This window comes from Clinocottus analis, unplaced genomic scaffold (genome assembly GCF_023055335.1).
Source record: "Clinocottus analis isolate CAN_PGR_092001 unplaced genomic scaffold, fCliAna1.0.p SCAF_7, whole genome shotgun sequence".
Taxonomy (NCBI): domain Eukaryota; kingdom Metazoa; phylum Chordata; class Actinopteri; order Perciformes; family Cottidae; genus Clinocottus; species Clinocottus analis.
In genome coordinates, this window is record NW_027176229.1 from 1,132,250 (window position 1) to 1,148,766 (window position 16,517).

At 44.2% G+C, this 16,517-nt stretch overlaps 1 protein-coding gene across 1 annotated transcript in view; it reads left to right on the forward strand.

The window, feature by feature from the left end:
• Positions 1-1,219: 1,219 nt before the first annotated feature.
• The window catches only part of fras1 (Fraser extracellular matrix complex subunit 1), a 215,993-nt gene continuing 200,695 nt past the window's right edge, over positions 1,220-16,517 (forward strand). The window contains exons 1-2 of the mRNA XM_068605059.1: positions 1,220-1,815; positions 5,233-5,264. Coding sequence (XP_068461160.1) covers positions 1,755-1,815; positions 5,233-5,264 — 93 coding nt within the window. The 5' untranslated portion in view covers positions 1,220-1,754. The remainder of the gene's footprint in view (positions 1,816-5,232; positions 5,265-16,517) is intronic.

Genomic DNA, 16,517 nt, shown 5'->3' on the forward strand with positions numbered 1-16,517 from the left:
CAAGCAGCAGGAGGAAAGGAAGAAAACCTTCAGCAAGACAAAACCCACTGATCCCTGTTCTTGGCTGAGGACAAAAGGGCTGAGGCCAGATCAGGTTTCTGCCATGTGACACTGAGGAATCTCAGTCCTGCTCTCATTAAACATTTCTCTTTCAGACAGAGGAAGCTGCAGACGTCCCACAATGCTGTGCGACTGTTAACCACCCTGCAGCTTTAGGGATGTTTAATGTTTACACTGAAAACGCTTCTAGAGGTTGATTATTATTGGGGATGATGAATGAAATGCACGCCACAAGATCAGTTAAATGTTTATAGTGTCATAACAACATATGTATCGTGTCAGGATTAAACCATAAACAAAAGATAAAGTAACCATAAGCTGCCACCAGGGACATAGGGTAGTGATGTCAATAAAGTTAGTTTCATTTACTATAAACTCAATATTAAAACTAGTTCAGTGATTAAAGCAACATCAAATAATATAAATTGTTCAATATAGACTAAATGTAGCACAACAGACACAAGTTTGAATATTTTATTGATGAAGTACTAATAAGAGCCCTTTGTCAGTTCAGTAATGTCACAAAATATCCAATATATTATCATGAAAGACAACATATCACACCTAAAGTAGTCGATTAAATGATGACTTTCATAACATACTCATCTGTTTTTTCTTTGTGAGTATTTTCTCTGCTATATATATATATATATATATATATATATATATATATATATATATATATATATATATATATATATATATATATATTATTGGTGGACTTTGGACTTTTGGAAAAACCAGACTATTCGCAATATAGATGTGTGAAAATGCTTTTCTCTGCTGTGTATTAATTAACTCATTGTTACTAGTTTTGGACTGTTGGTCGAAGAAACATGCGATATATATATATATATATATATATATATATATATATATATATATATATATATATATATATATATATATATATATACAGGAATATAATAAAGACACTGACTTTATATTTCTGTGAAGGGGGAGGGAGCCCCTTGATATCTGCGGGAGAGGGAGGCGGAGGTGGAAGGGGAGACGTGGGACGTCCTCCTGGAGAGAGGAGGGAAAGACAAGTAAGAGAAAAAGAAGAAGAGGAGGAGGAGGAGGAAGAGGGGAAGGAGGATCGAGTGTGTGGTGGGTGAGTTGGGGGGCAAAAAGTGACTCCAGACACCGCAACGTTCACTGCAGGAGCGCAGAAAGTCCGTCCGCCTCTCGTCGTCATGCGCCTCGGCTTTTAACAGAGAGAGAGAGAGAGAGAGAGAGAGCGCGCACGGAGCACCTTGCATCTGGAGATTCTTTTAGTGGCAGAGAGCAGCGAGCGGGCGGAGAAAAAGAGAGAGAGAGAGAGAGAGAGAGCGAGAGAGAGAGAGAGAGAGAGAGAGAGAGAGAGAGAGAGAGAGAGAGGAGGTGGGACTGGGTACTACTTCTCCAGGTTTCGGGGGTCTGCGCCGCATTCCAGCCCGGAGCGCAGCGCTCAGGAGTCGGACCCGGTGTGCGCTCCGTGTCGCCGGCTCTCTCCCCCTCCCTCCCCCTCTTTGCTGGATCTCTGCTCCGCGGCATGATTTCTCTTCTACGTCGGGACACATGAATAATGCACCGTGAGAGCTGCTTTGATTCCGAGCTCGAGAGATAAACACGGGACACATCGCGCGTTTTTTACATTTTTTTGTGTGTGGGGTTTGTTGGATTTAAAGCCTCTTTTGGGGGCTGCCGCGGCCATGGTGCATGCATGGTGGATGTTGCTCGGCGCTCTGCTCGGGATCCTCACTGGTATACAAGGTTGGTATTCTCTCTTTCCTTTGACCAGACCAGTTGTTATGTAGGTCAGGGGTTATCAGCCACCCCCCTCATAAACACACACACACACGCACACACACACCCCATGTTCGAGCCCATATTCTCTATCAGTCAGGTCCACATTGGCCACTTTCTCCAGCACCGGAGCGTAAATGTGTCCAGGCTGCTCAGCGGACTCTTTTATCTCGTCCAACAGCTTCCATTGAGTGGAGCAGCAGTGAATGTATTCCTTAAGTTGCTCGGGGACACCCTGGAAGTCTCCTCAAGGACCCCCGGGGGGATTTCAATCCCTGCTTCAGGAGTAGCAGAATTTCCCAGGAGAGAAAAGTAGTGAATTTAAAAGTTGAATTTCTGGAGCGCAGCATTTTTGGTGTTCACTGCTGCTGATGACAGAGCAGCTTCACCAGGTGGGAAGATGCTGAGGTGCTCTGAGGGTTTTAAGAGACTTCTTCAGTCCTCAACACAAACATTTCTAACATTATACAAGTGGACATGATTCTGATTCTGCAGGTGAAACTCAGATGCATTACATTGAAAAGTTTTTTAAAGAGCTTTTCCGTGATTTATATTCAACCCTTTCGGTCAGATACGGCTTACATGTAATACAGCCATTTAAATGCAACACTTGTATGTATCTTACACATTAATACAACGTTATGTAGGTTTTCATCTTTGGACCTCGCTTCATCATAGAACAAACTAACCTCTGTTGAGCGAGCTCATAACCTGCAGAATGGATCATATTTCTGAACAGACGCGCTGCATCGAGATCTAAAAGGTCTGTGTCACGCACATCTCCAGTATTCCCCTCAGTGGAGCTGTAATGCACGAGCTGCTGTCAGGAGCTGAAACTAAAGCAGCTGTTACTGAACCGCTGCTGCACTTGAACCCCCGGCTTGTTAACACCAGCGCCGGGCTCCTTGCAGGGAGGACGGGGGTCGGCCTGCACCTTCAGACCAGTTGCAGGGCAACGATTCCCCGCTCACGTCTTGTTTGTTTTCAGGATAACATCATTAGCATCTTCTCTCACGCAGCTCGGCACGCATCCAATCTGCTTGGCAACACTTGCTTCAATAAGACTCAAAGTTTTATGAAGCTCCCTCCCTCCTTCCTCCTTCCTCCTCCCTCCTTCCTCCTCCCTCCTTCCCGAGCATGGGGCACGTTGGCGTCGGCGTGCAGAGCGAGTTGAAATGTTATCGACATTCAGCGCTGCCGATGGATCGGAGGGATGCAGAGATGAAGGGAGGACTTTCTGTTCTGAAGCTCCTCTGTTCACGCTCCTTCACAGACCAACTAGGTTCCAGGCCCACTCGCGGGAGGTTATTTTTGTTCGTAATGAAGCTGAAGTGGCTGAGCGTTTGTCTTCCAGCATGAATCCCTCTTTGAACCAGGCCTGGAAGTGACGCTGCACCCAGGGAGCAGAGGTGTGGTGATTGACAGGTCTAAATATGAAACATCTGGGCCAAAATAAAGCTTTTTTTAAATTGAAAAATACCAAATTACAAATATACACATATACGATCCCCTCATCCTAGATGTTAGTACATCCATAACATCACATGACCGTTCACGTACGCTGGCCGTGTGCGTAGAACATCAGCAAAGATGCTCTCAGCTGGAAGTCAGATCCATGTTTTTATTTACGGAAGCTTCATTCTCCAATTTCCTCTCAATACAAAATGTGGTAAAGCATAAATAACATGTGCACTTATTTTCCTCATATTTGTTTCTTTGATGCCTTTCATCCTTCAAGGCTGAGCCTTGATTATCACACGGCTGATGAGGCTCGATCACAAACAGAACAACCCCATGAAAACTGTTTGATATCTTAAGACCCCGTTCAGTGAAAGCAAAGAAAAATGAAAAACTAAACAAATATCAAGCACCCTTTTTCACGGTCTCACGATCTTCCACCGTGAGTCAAACCTCCATTTAAAAGTTTGACATTTCCAGAATGTTTGTGGAACTTCTTTCAAACCCTTCAAACTGTGTGACGAAATATGAAGGAAAATGTGTGTAAGAGAAGTAAACTAAAAATGGAAGGGACAGAGGCACCGCTTTCAGTTTTCTCCACACTTGTGATTGTTAATTAAGAGTCACTCTTTAACTACACTAAAAACAGGAAGTGATCTCTGTTGTCACGTTTTTCAGCAAAATCTGAAGTATGAAAAGCGTTCGGTCTCAAGCCTAAAAGAATACTTGTTTTACGCATCCTGGAAGTATAAAGTTATGGCAGGAATCTCTTCTTGCATACTTTTGCAGAGTATCATCCATCTTTTAAAGAAAAAAAAACAGTTTTATCTGCAAACTGGATTATAAAGTCTTCGTACTTTAAAAAGTAAAAAATGTATACAAATCCGAGCAGTTAATTGTTTAAAAAATTAAATAAATTTTGCTATTAGTGCATTAAAAACTTTTAGGAAGCCATCTTTTAAATAAGAGCTACTCAAGCGTTCCAACTGGAAAGTTGCGTTAAAAACAAACAATTTAAGTCATTGGGGAAAAGTATTTCCGGCCTCATGGCGTCATGTGACGGACCCGGAAATTGTAATTCCAGCACGTCGCTCTTCTTCCCGCACAAATACTCCGAGGAAGACATCGACGTTAATAAACCGCAAACGAGTCACAGATTCAAAAACGCAAAGAGCAGAGTCTTGTGATTGGTCGGCTCGCTCCACGTGAAAGCGTCCTCTATCAGACAAACAAGGAAACCTTTACAAGGAAACTGTGAACTACGTTAGCTATTCAACATACCCCAAGTTTGAGTAAGGATGTCACGGTGGTGGGCGAGTCAGAAAACACAGACCTTCACTCAGGAGACAGATGTTAATGTCCTGTGTTGCCAATGACTCGTTTCTGCCGTTGCATCCTTTTTTTATGGGTTTTGTTTCAATTTTGTCGTCATTTTAGGCCGAGCCACGATGTTTTTTTAAATTTACAAAACCTAACCAAGCTGACGTCCCGCCATTATCCCTGAAGTGTTCCTGAAAGTTTCAGCGACTAATCTGCACGTGTGAAACGGGACTCGTAGCTGAACCAAAGCGGGACTTCTTGGTTTCAAAGTGAACGAGTCAAACATAAATCCAACATTAAAACAACTCATCTGCATGTCACACGTGTACGCCTCTGCGTTCCTGCGACAACATGACCGTTTGTCGAAAAGCGTGGCACCGCCTAAACTCGAGGAGATTTTGATTGTTTGTTCTTGGATTATTCCCCCGCCGGGATTCTCAATCTGTTTAGTCACCGTTTGTCTCTGTGAGTTTGACAGCGACACACATGACACCAAAGGCTTACAGGAGCAGATTTACATAATCCCTGTGATCATGACTGGACTCTAACTCTCTCTCTCTCTCTCTCTGCCCCCCCCTCCACCCCCCACCCTCCCATTCATCCTAGGAACTTGTGTCTTCGAGGGATCGCTGTATGCGGTAGGTGCACTGCCCCTCTTGTCTTATTTCACCGTCTCCGGTATCGCTGGTTAAGATTTCTTTCCCCGTCCGCTCACAGAATTAAGATCTCTGGTCCGTCTGCGAAGCTTAATGGGTATTCACTCATGTTTTATTCACACCGGGGACGTCGCCAGGTTAGATCTGACTGACGGATGGAGCCCTGTGTGTGTCTGTGTGTGCACAGATAGGTGTTGAAAGGAGTGTGTATTATCAGGAGGGACTGCTACGTAGACGTAGGTGAAGAAGACGTGTCTCATCTCTGATGCACGCCTCGTACCGACTTTGTGGATGATAATGGCGATGAGAGGGAGCCGGCTGCAGCTGGGCTGGCGGGCCCCCGGCTGCTGGAGGAAGAGCCGCTGAAGGTTAGGCTCGTTCTAAAGTGAAGAAAGAAGTTTGCGCGATGATCTTTGTTCCCGGGGTTCTGATTGAGATGAGCTTTTTGTTGTATGCTCTCTGGATCCTCACATCCCGGCTGGTGATGAGCTTTAATGTTTCAATGTTTGTCGTGTTTTGGCTCAAACGCATTTCTTTTTTTTTATGTTTGAGCTGTAAAAGAGGTGATTGAAACTGAGATCACAGTCAACAAAAACACTTTGAATATGTTTCATATGCAGAATCAAAGTAAAAGAGCACTTAGTTTTTGATACTTCCCTGCCTCACTGCTACAGGATTGTGATTCATTGATATCAGCATGTCATCGGTTGCTAATAAGTTCAACGCTTCTCTAATAACAGCTGCATTAAGAAAAGATTAAGTTGGGTCACGTTGCCCTACCAAGCTTCTAATCCTAAAAAAAACACGTCATACAGATTCAAGTGGAGGGTCTCTGTTTCCAGGGAAACACTGAGCAGTTAAAGTTGATTCAGCCGTCGCACATCTCCGTCTGCTTGTTATTGGTGCAACCAAAAGCTCAGGTTCAATCTGCTGCCGTGGACTTTACAAAAACACCTACTGTGGCTCCAAATAACTGGTAATCTTTCTTAAAAAGCCTTAAACTTGTTTCTCTGCAGGTGGACAGTTTGGTTCTCGTGCAGAATAGTGATGAACTCCTGCTGTGTTGGCAGCATAATTACAGTACTGCTGAGAAAAAAAAGAAGAAGAAAAAACACATACCGACAACTACCTCCGATCCTGTAAATGCATGAGAACACATCCTGCCCCCCAACCCACACACACACTTATCTCTTGGCTTTGAAGGAGGGTAATTGTTGGAGCGAGGACGCTAAGAGTCAGCGAGGGAAGAGGAGGAGTAGTGGTACAGAAGGGAAAGGAGGAGGGGGATTATGGGAAAAGAAAAAGGAGAGGGCAGGGAGGCAGGTGGGATGTCCCGGCATGTTGGAACACAGAAAAAAGGCCTTTCTGGAGTTCAAAGTGAAGAACTTCCTCCCCCGACACCTGGACTGCAGGGTAGATAGCAGCGAACGGAAAATAAAGAAACTCACAAATGAAAGAGCAGAAGCTTCTCCGTGTCCTCTTTCTTCTTTTTACTCCTTCAGCTTATGGCGTTTTGGATTGATTTGATTTGTGCCCAATGGGAACACATATGAGGGTTTCTTCATTTTACATACTTTCCCAAGGTTTCGGCAGTACCATAAAATTGGGGTTAAATTATTTTTTCTTTTTTTTTTTACTTTGACCCGTTTGGCTAATTTTTGGATTTTTCCCATTTTAAACTTAGACATATGGTTCAAAATCCACGTAAAATATACACAAATGCGCTTTACTAGTGATCTCACTGTAAAACAGTGTCCTGTCTCTACCTTTTCCGCTGACATGGACTGTGGCTATTTGGATTGTGGTCCATGTGTATACTACTTATTATATGAATAGTTTCTGTCACATTCATGTAACGTTGCTCATTCTGGTCACATGACATCTGTTGCTTCTGTCCATCCTGGAGAGGATCCTCCTCTGTTGCTCTCCTGAAGGTTTCTTCCCTTTTTTCCCTGTTAAAGGGTTTGTACTATTTTTATTAAGAGGAGTTTCATCTGATCCGATGTGAGGTCCTGGGACAGGATGTCATGTGTACAGATGTAAAGCCCTCTGAGGCAAATCTTGGATTTGTGATTTTGGTCGACACAAAATAAACTGAATTGAAAAAACTAAATTGTGAGCAGCTGCAGCCAAACTCCCTGCTGTCCTCCCCTGGTTTCCTGTTAGCTCTGCTGCTGCTAGCGCTAGCTCCCCGACAACCACCGAAGGTAACGGGACCAGCCCCGGCAGCAACAGCGGCTCATCAACGGTTCTGGTTTAAAGTTTATGAATTGCCTTGTTCAGAATCTAATTTTTTTTTATCAAAGCTAATTATTGTTGTTATTCACTATAAGAAATTTGCTTTATGGTTTGGTGCATACAATACAAATATTAGGATGGGAATAAAAAACCACCGCAAAGTATACTGCAAAAAAGTATGCTTTACGACAAGAATATGAAAAAAAAAACAAGATCATTGTTTATTAAAATTGGAAAGCGGTGCAGTTGTGTGCAGCTAGTTTAAAAAGTAATGATCAGGAGATATATATGCATGTTATCAACTCTTTATACCATGTATTCGACCCCTCTGCCCGGCCCAGATGCTCCACTGCCTCTCTCATTCAAGCTCGCATGCGTTCCAGGAAGCGTTCAGCTTTTTTTTAAAACGTCATGTGAAGAAGAAACCTGGTTTCCGTCACGCAGGAGTCGAGAAACTTGATAGATTTGTCCTAAAGAAACGCTGATGTGGGTAAACTGTTATCAAATTATCCTTCTTTTCTTTTTTTTTTACATGCAACATATTTATTTCAGACAGGAAAGGTAACTGCAGGACACTAATACAGTTCAAATCCGTGGGCTATGTTTTTAAAATGCGGTCAGGGGAGAAAGCTGATGGCTGAGCCGCTGCATGCATGTGCAGATTTACCGTAACCAGGTCACTACATGTACACACATTCTCTGATTACCTGCATGACCTGGTTGCTTAAAGTAAATGAGGAGAATGACCATAAAAGAAGATATGGACCCACAGAAGGCTGGAAAAATGTTTTTGGGCGATTTTTATCCACACTGATGGAAGTTCATAATATTTGTCAGCTTTGCGTATTTAATGACAGACTACATAGAGATGTTCGGCAGTTTTTGTAGATGAAAAAAACAAACATCTTGATGAAAGCAAAGATTGACACTTTACATGTGGTGCAATGTGAGATGCACTTGTCGTCACAGACAAATGTCTCGCTCCTTTGGCTGCATTGATTATTGGTTTTTCACCGACGAGGCCAGAGGGGACGATGTCCGTAACTAAGTCATCAATCAGCTGTTTGTCGTCTCCTGTGTCCTGATGAAGCCGATCAGAGACGCACAGAAGCTTGAGCTCTTATCTTCTGGGTGTAAACTCTAAATGACGTCACCCTCAGGTCATCCTCAGCATTCCGTTAGCTCATGTCAGCTGACATGTACTAAACATGGTTGCTAGCATTGATGGATGACTGATCGGGGTCTACCAGGCACAAGCCAAAAATGTAACAGTGACAGGCAACAACTAGGACCTAAAATGACCTCAAGTAAACATAAAAACCACTGCAAAGGCGCACAAAAAGTCTACAAAGAGACATGAAAAGGCTACAAAGAGATGAAAAAAATCTGCATAGAGACATGAAGAGACTCACAACTATGAAAAAGGACAAAACAACTACAAAGAGAAACAAAAATAAGACAACTACAAGGAGACTGTGGTATATTGATCACATTTAGTTTCATGGTTGAAACTCAAGTTGACTGCAAAAATATGTGAACGGACTACAAAGAGACTCAGAAAAAAAAGGGCAAATGATCCACAGACACAAAATGACTACAAAGAGACACAAAACAACTACAAAGTGCAGCTCTGAAGAAGCTCTCAGATTTTTTTACTTGGAGAGCAGAAGCGATAGAGAGCAGACATTGCCACTGAGGGGCCCAATGATGGCGGATAGGCGACTCAAGATGAGATTTAGTTTTGACCTGCTGTCATCAAACTGGAATAAGGCTTTCATGGAGAAGAAATGAGATTTCATGCTTCAGTAAACTAAAAGTAACTAATCCTAAACTGTAAAATGAAACATTGCGATGGAAAAGCAGCGATACCTCTTAGGCGTGCTGAAGTACCTGAGTAAATATTTTCTCCTCTCGGATGAGGAACCCAAAGCGTTCGTGCAGAAGAAATAACGCCAGACGTGGCGGTGCGGCGCACCCGACACGCCACCTGACCCGCCACTGGAATACAGTGAAGAGACGGCGGGGGCTCGGCAAAAAACATGCAGCTCCATGTCCAAATATATCACCCGCCCCTCGGGGCTTGAATTCTTGGCATTGCAAGTCGTCCGTCTCTGTCGGAATCAAAATGTAGGGCACGGCGAGAACAGGCCCCCCGGAGGGACCCGAGGGTCCGGCTGCAGAACCTTTGAAAAACGTTTCGTGTCACGGAAGTCCTTCATAAGTTTCTTTAAAGATGCGCCATTTCCATTTGCTGTAACGTCTGCTGCAAATCAATTGGGTACGACTGATTTGTACAGTGCAAAAGTAGGTTTGCGTAGAAAAAAAGTGCACCAATCGCAAGATCCCAAACCACTACGATGGAGTCAGCCCGGAGACAAGAACCAACCTCTCGCCTGCCTTTGTGATTTATCACCCCTGGCCTCGCAGTTCAGGGGATGAGATAGGCCCTTTGGGTTCAAGGCCTTAGGTCGAAAACAAAGCCTCCTAAAGCAAGTCTCAGGATCCTGATGATCAGAGAAGTGGAGATGAGGAGTCCTGGTGGTCTTGGGGTTTAAGGTGCTAACATGTCGGCTACTGTCGAACAAATCAACCCTGCTTGACTCGAAATGTAAGAACTACGAACGTCTGAATCTCACAGGTGTGTGATTGGAGTCAGTTTAACACATACAGAGTTCAGTTTCATAACTCTCAGAGAAAGTTAACTGTTAACGTTGCTACGGCCCGAAGCTCTGATGTGGAAAGGCGGTTAAATAATTGACAAACACCAATCGGCCAATCACAGTCAAGTATTTTAGTATTAAAAATAGTTTAATAATTTTAACAGTGAAATCAAAGTTACAAAGAAAATCCACCAAAGCAGCTGATGAAATACTATTCTTATTATTCATTTGTGCAGTACGTCCACCCTTAGAGGCGCCACAGACTCAGTTTCTCTGAAAAAAAAATTTCCAGTCACCAATCCAAAACAAATATGTCAGCGATATGTGTCGTTGCTACCTGACACGCTTCACAACTTGAATCTGGCACCTTGAAAGGCCAACACAAGGAGCTATTTCAAAAGAGCCTATATCTCCGACTTCCTCCGTCCCGCAGGGGTTCTGTCCTCAGCAGGAGTATTCCTTTCCATCCACATTGTGCCCGCTGGGGTTTCAGCCAAGAAGTATGGCATTAAAGGCCCTAATAGGATCCAACTACTGTTGGACAGAATATGTATATTAACAGAAGCTGCTTTTTCTCTCAGGGCCCTCTCGGTGGATTAGCGCTCAAGCTGTAGCGATAATTCTTCTGTGACGACCGGGTCGCCGCAGACTGTCGTTCACGTCGCCCATTTCTCCCCGTGGGGCTCAAAAACGACCCGTGTGATCAGAGGAAACGCTAAATGAGACCTCCTGTGCCCCCTGTGAGGGATTAGGACATGCACCGCGGGAGCTCTTGAAGGCTGCGGGAGGGAAAAACGAGTGAAGCTTGAGCAAAGCACTGAAGGGGGAAAAGACGGAGGGGTACAAAAAAAGAACATACAAAGGACAAAATATAGACAGGAGCAATGGCTGTGTGACTGAACGCTGACACCAACTGAACTAAATGACGTGGCAGAACCACAAAACGGTCCAGTTGGTGGCTGGGCGAGAGACTTTGATTTGGAGAACATTTTGCAGGTTTTGGGAGATGCATTTCGTTGATTGGGCACCAGAATGAGATTTGATGAAACTTTTTAAAACAACTGCAAGCATCCAAAGTTCAGCATTCAACCGCGGGGCAGCGGCTGTATGTAAAGTATGTTTTAAAAACACACTTCACTGATATAATTTCTCCATATTCCAAATAAACCCTGCGAGGCACTTCATGTTGCTCGCCGTCGGCCTCTCTCCTAGAGCCGCTGAGACGTGTGAAGATCCTGACATAATGAAGGGAGCGCCGGTGGTCCAATTCCAGGAGAATAAGAAGCGGCGTGGCCCCGGAAACAGAGATAGATCACATGAGGACGTTTCCATTCGTGGCTCTCCCACATCTGAATTATTAAATGGCCCACGGCTGTGAAGCGCCTCCACTGGCTGCTCTCTTCAAGATGCTTTTAAAGCAAAACTGCTTCTTGCATCTGGAATCCCTTCGTGCTTTTAAGCCGCAGCAGCAGTTTCCCCATTTGTTTTTGCTCGAGGGAGACGCGGAGTAAAAAAATGCAGCGTTAAAACAACGTTGTCCATCACAGAGGACGGTTTAGGTTGCACGAGAGCATTAAAGTTGCAAGATGCCCCGGGACTTATTCTGCGGGACGCTACAGGTTATAACTTGTAAAATGTTAAAATCCCTCAGATGAAGAAACTTATCTTTACTCTTGTTTTTTGGGGGCTTCGTCTAAACACTGAAACGACATGAAGGTGTGGATACTACTGTAGTTTCAGGTTTGAAGTGGGGTCAATTTCTATCCTTCAGCTCTCAACTTCTCCATGTGCAGCCGGTGCAGACGTGTTGCGACAAGAAGGAGCTCACACGCAGAAATTATTATTACATCAGACCGTGTTGCCATTTAATTGACAAGTGGACTTCTGAAACGTCTCTTCAAAATACAACAATATGCGTGTGTATAATAGAATCATAATTTAAATTTAAGATTAGAAATGTACAAAGGAACATGCATACATTAGGTCTTTCATTTCAGATTATTATGACATTTCATAGTCCTTTAAAAAACAATCGAAACAATTCTTTAATAGAGTTAGCTTGAAAGTGTTTGGAGGAACATTTTGAAATGTTACAAAGAAGAAAAGGAGAAGTCGGAGCGATTCGGGAACTTGTTTTGACTGGCCGGGTTTCAATCGTTCCGTCACGTCAGCTCGTGTCGGCCGTGTGTCATGGTAATAATGATCTCAACGCCGAAAACAAAATAAAAAATGAAAAAACTTCAAAAACTTAAGCTTGACTAAATATCATAGAATACAAATGACGTGAATGTTCTCCACCTCATTTGCCGCCTGTTGGGTGGAGACGCTAAAGTTTCTGGAGTTTCAAAGCTTGAGAGAAATCCTTCAGAAGCGTGTGCACTGGCACATATATTCCAGACCGGCGCAGCGAGCTGCTGGATTGTGTTGAATTGCATTTGTTTGCTGGACGGCGCTGCATTATTATTATTATTATTATTATTTTGTTTCCCTCCCTGCCAGAGCTCTCTGTCTCCCCCTCTGCTGAGCGCCAACTTGCTCATCACACCGAAATGATGGCGGAGGCTGTTTTTATTTTTATTTTTGACCAGAACAGCGCTGATGTTGCAGTCGGGCGGGTGGGGTTGCATAGCCAAGACTAACTGAACGATGATGGGGTTCATGATGTGCACCATCATTTGATTAAAGGCTTTAATCAGCACTTTTGGAAATAACTTCTTCCATTTATCTTTGTAACGAGTCCTCGGAGGCCCGGTCCGATGGTCGGGTCGAGAGCCTGTCCCGCGCCTCGGCGGTGCTGCCGGCCCGGCACTAAATGAGAGCCCGCCGTGCTCCCTCAAAGCATGGAACGAAGCCCACCACCACCACCACCCACCATCACCACCACCTCTCTCCTGGTGGAGGAAGACTAGCTTGAAGTGGAGCAACCTTTGGCACACACCCAGCTGCTGGGCTAATGAAGAAGCAAACAAGCTAGCTGCTCCTCTTTCTCAACAACACCTCCCCCTTCTCTCTGCTCATCATCTCTGCCCCCCCCCCCACATCCACCCTCCTCCACCCCATCAACCCTCGCAGGCCACCCGCTTGTAGCTTTGACAGTTTCATCGCAGAAGTTCAGGGAGGTCGCCGGTCCTTTTGTCTCTCACTTCATTCAGCGTGTTTGATTCCCGGCTCGCCATTGCAGTCGTTTGGCCTCTTATCTGTAAATACCAGTACCCCCCCCCCCCCCCCCGCTCCCTCCATCCCCCCTTGGCTCGTCTTTCTTTGCTCTACTTTTCCAGCCCGTCTGTGCCTGCAGGCTCTCGGAGCTACAAGTGTTTAGACAGAGGAGCGTTAAAACCGAGTCTTTGTCCCCGTCAGCGCGCTCGGCCGTGTTCACACACGCTGCAGATCACAAACCTCACGTCCACGGGGCTCGCTTTTCTTTCTTCTTTTTCCTTTTCCCTCTCTCAGCTCGGGTTTCCCTGCTGCTTTCTGTCCTGAATGAGAACATCTTCAGGGACGACGGGGGTGAAAGAAAATAATTCTTTTGTCTCTGAGAACACACAGAGGGGGATTGAAGTAGCTCTAGAAAAAGAAAGAGGAAGGAAGCTACATATTTTTTCTCTTTAATTACAGAATTGTGATGTTGTATTTCATGAATGCACAAAGTTTATACCAGTTGTGTTTATCATCTGGGAGACGAGAGCTTCAAACCAGTTCTGCAAAACGAGATGAAACAATAACTCCTGGCCTCGTTGTTGCATCGCTCCAACATTGAGCTTCATGCACAGCTGACACTCAACATTGTTTTGACAGAGCTTTAAAGTCTTTGTTCTTCGTTATGTGGCTCCACATTCTGGGGTTGTTCAACGTCTTCAGTGGTGATGAAGACCTTTCACGCTGAAGAATTGAGAATTGTGAAGTCTTGAGTTGAGGCAAAAAAAAAATGTCCGTGAATAATGCAGTTAAACACTTTTTATTTACGAAGTGAATCTATGCTAATCCAGAAGAAGTAGCAAATTATTGTTAATAATAATACAAATAATGCTAATCAGGCTCCAGCAAATGTTGTCAAAAAACAAACGTGAATGTCCAGATTTCTGCTGATGTGTCATTTTTGCAACATTTTACGCATCGTAATTACCAACATTTCCACGTTGTGTTGACAAAAATCTTAATGGAGGTGAAATTCATAGTGTGTTAGCATGCACATGTTTTGTGTTGGAACAACTTCACAAAATGTAAGTAAACTACAGCAGTAGATATACAATACACTTTTTACTTTAGTAAAGTAGATTAAACTCGTCATATTTTACAGTAAAATAAAGCTCAGATTTCTTTGCTGTGCCACAGATCTTGGATATGGAGAACGAAACCTTCAGACTCTAATTCTCCTCCTTAACCTAACTTTTTCTCGCATGACTGGCACAAACCTCCAAATACACGACAGGAAAAGCTTGAGTGTAGAATTAAAGCTAAACGGTGAAGTCTGCTGACAGACAGATGTTTGCCTCGGGGGGAGGGGGGTAAACTCGCTGGATGCCAGACTCGGCCTGTCGATGACTTCATCTCCCCTCCTTTACCTGCAGCGCAGCAGGAAAACAAAGCCCGCTGCGTTCGGACCCCACAGCATGCTGGGACATAAAGGATTATTATTGACTCAGCTCTCCGCCCGACTGATAAGAAAATTACAGCGGCCGGTTGCTTGATGTCCGTCACTTCCCGGCTCTTGTTTACGAGCGGTGGATTTGCGGCCGTGTGGTTATTGTTGTCGACTAGACTCCCATCTCTTCCTGGCCTTTTTTTTTTGCAGCCGCTTTTTGTTTGCGTTCTCGCCTGCATTGGGAGTATTGAGTTTAGCGGGTCACGGAGGCCGGCTGTTTGCATTTCCCAACCTTCCTCGTCGACTCAGAGTTTCTGAGGTTTCTCAAACAAAAGCTTTTATTTATTCAAGAAGGACTTGGTACAGAGACTCCTTTTCATCTCGCAGGACGAGTGCTGTCATAAATCACTCGTTCACTATTCCCTACGTTACAGTTCACTCTACTGTGTATTCACATCCTTTACTGGAGGGAAAGTACTAATGCCACAATGTAAAAATACTCCTCTACAAATAAAAGTTCTGTATACTTAAAACTGCTACAATGAACCTTTATTTTGTGTTGACTTTGGCGGTCCCTGTGGACTAAAGTGGTAGTGTTTCTGAGCCTCATGTAGTCCTGGTCCTCTATAGTCTCAGTGTAGTCCTGGTCCTCTATAGACCTCCATCAGTAAACAGACCATCAGAGAGAAGGTCTGGTTCTAGAGAGTTCGTCTTAACGCTCCTCAGCGCTCAGAGACAGTACGACTTTAGTCCACAGGGGGCGCCAGAATCAACGCTAAATACTAATTCCTTGTAGCAGCTTTAAGGTAAAAGTATTTATAGTGCAGTAAAGTCTTTCCTCTCAGTGTTTTACTATTATTTATGATGTTTCTGCTGAATGAATGTATTGCATTGCAACCCCTTTACATTAGGTTGGCTGGTTCCATCTCCACTATTGCATCACATTCCTTAAGATCCTCATATGTTTGCAGCAGTTGCGGTATATTTTCATGACTTTTTTCTCCAAACCAGACCTTTTTGGTCCTGAAACCAGCACTGTTAGATTTGTCTTAATGGCAGAAGGAAACACTTCTAATTTTCACCTTTCTCAGCCTCTAATCTCTGGAGCTTTACGCTCTTTACATCTGACGCCGTCCAGCTGAAACTGAGCGCTCTCCGTTCTGTTTGAATGATCTTTGCCCTTTAGTTAGAGAGGGAACATGCCTGGACTCGCTTTACTGCCCGTCGGAGGTCTAAAAGCTGCCCTCTCTTTGGTTTTCCCTGTGAAAGGAACAGAATTGAACATAATGTGAGGCCTTAAAAGTTTTTAAGTGCCCTGGCAGCCTTGTAGTTGTGCCCTGATGGGCTAAAAAACAGACGTTTAAGGATGACTTTAACAACAGCACAACTGAAAATAGGAGCGACTCGCAACTCCTTTCAAACAACTGGTCCAAATGGCATCAATAATCCAGAATTGTGCTGACACTGTGTTTGACTCCCGGCCACCCGGATGTGAGAGAACAAACGCCACCTCATTGTCAGGACCACGTGGCTCTTTTTGTCCAAACGCATCGTCGAGCGCGCTCTCATTCCTTCTAACACCTTCTGGAAAAGTTCGGTGTTGAGAGATTTGTTCGTCTCCTTCATGATGTTTAAAAGTAGGAGTGTTTCTCCTTCTTCTCTTCTGGACGTGCATCTCTACTCAGCTTTACTGCACAGAGCTGGTCGCAAACAGAAAAAGAGACATAAAAAACAACATATTGAGACTCATATTCA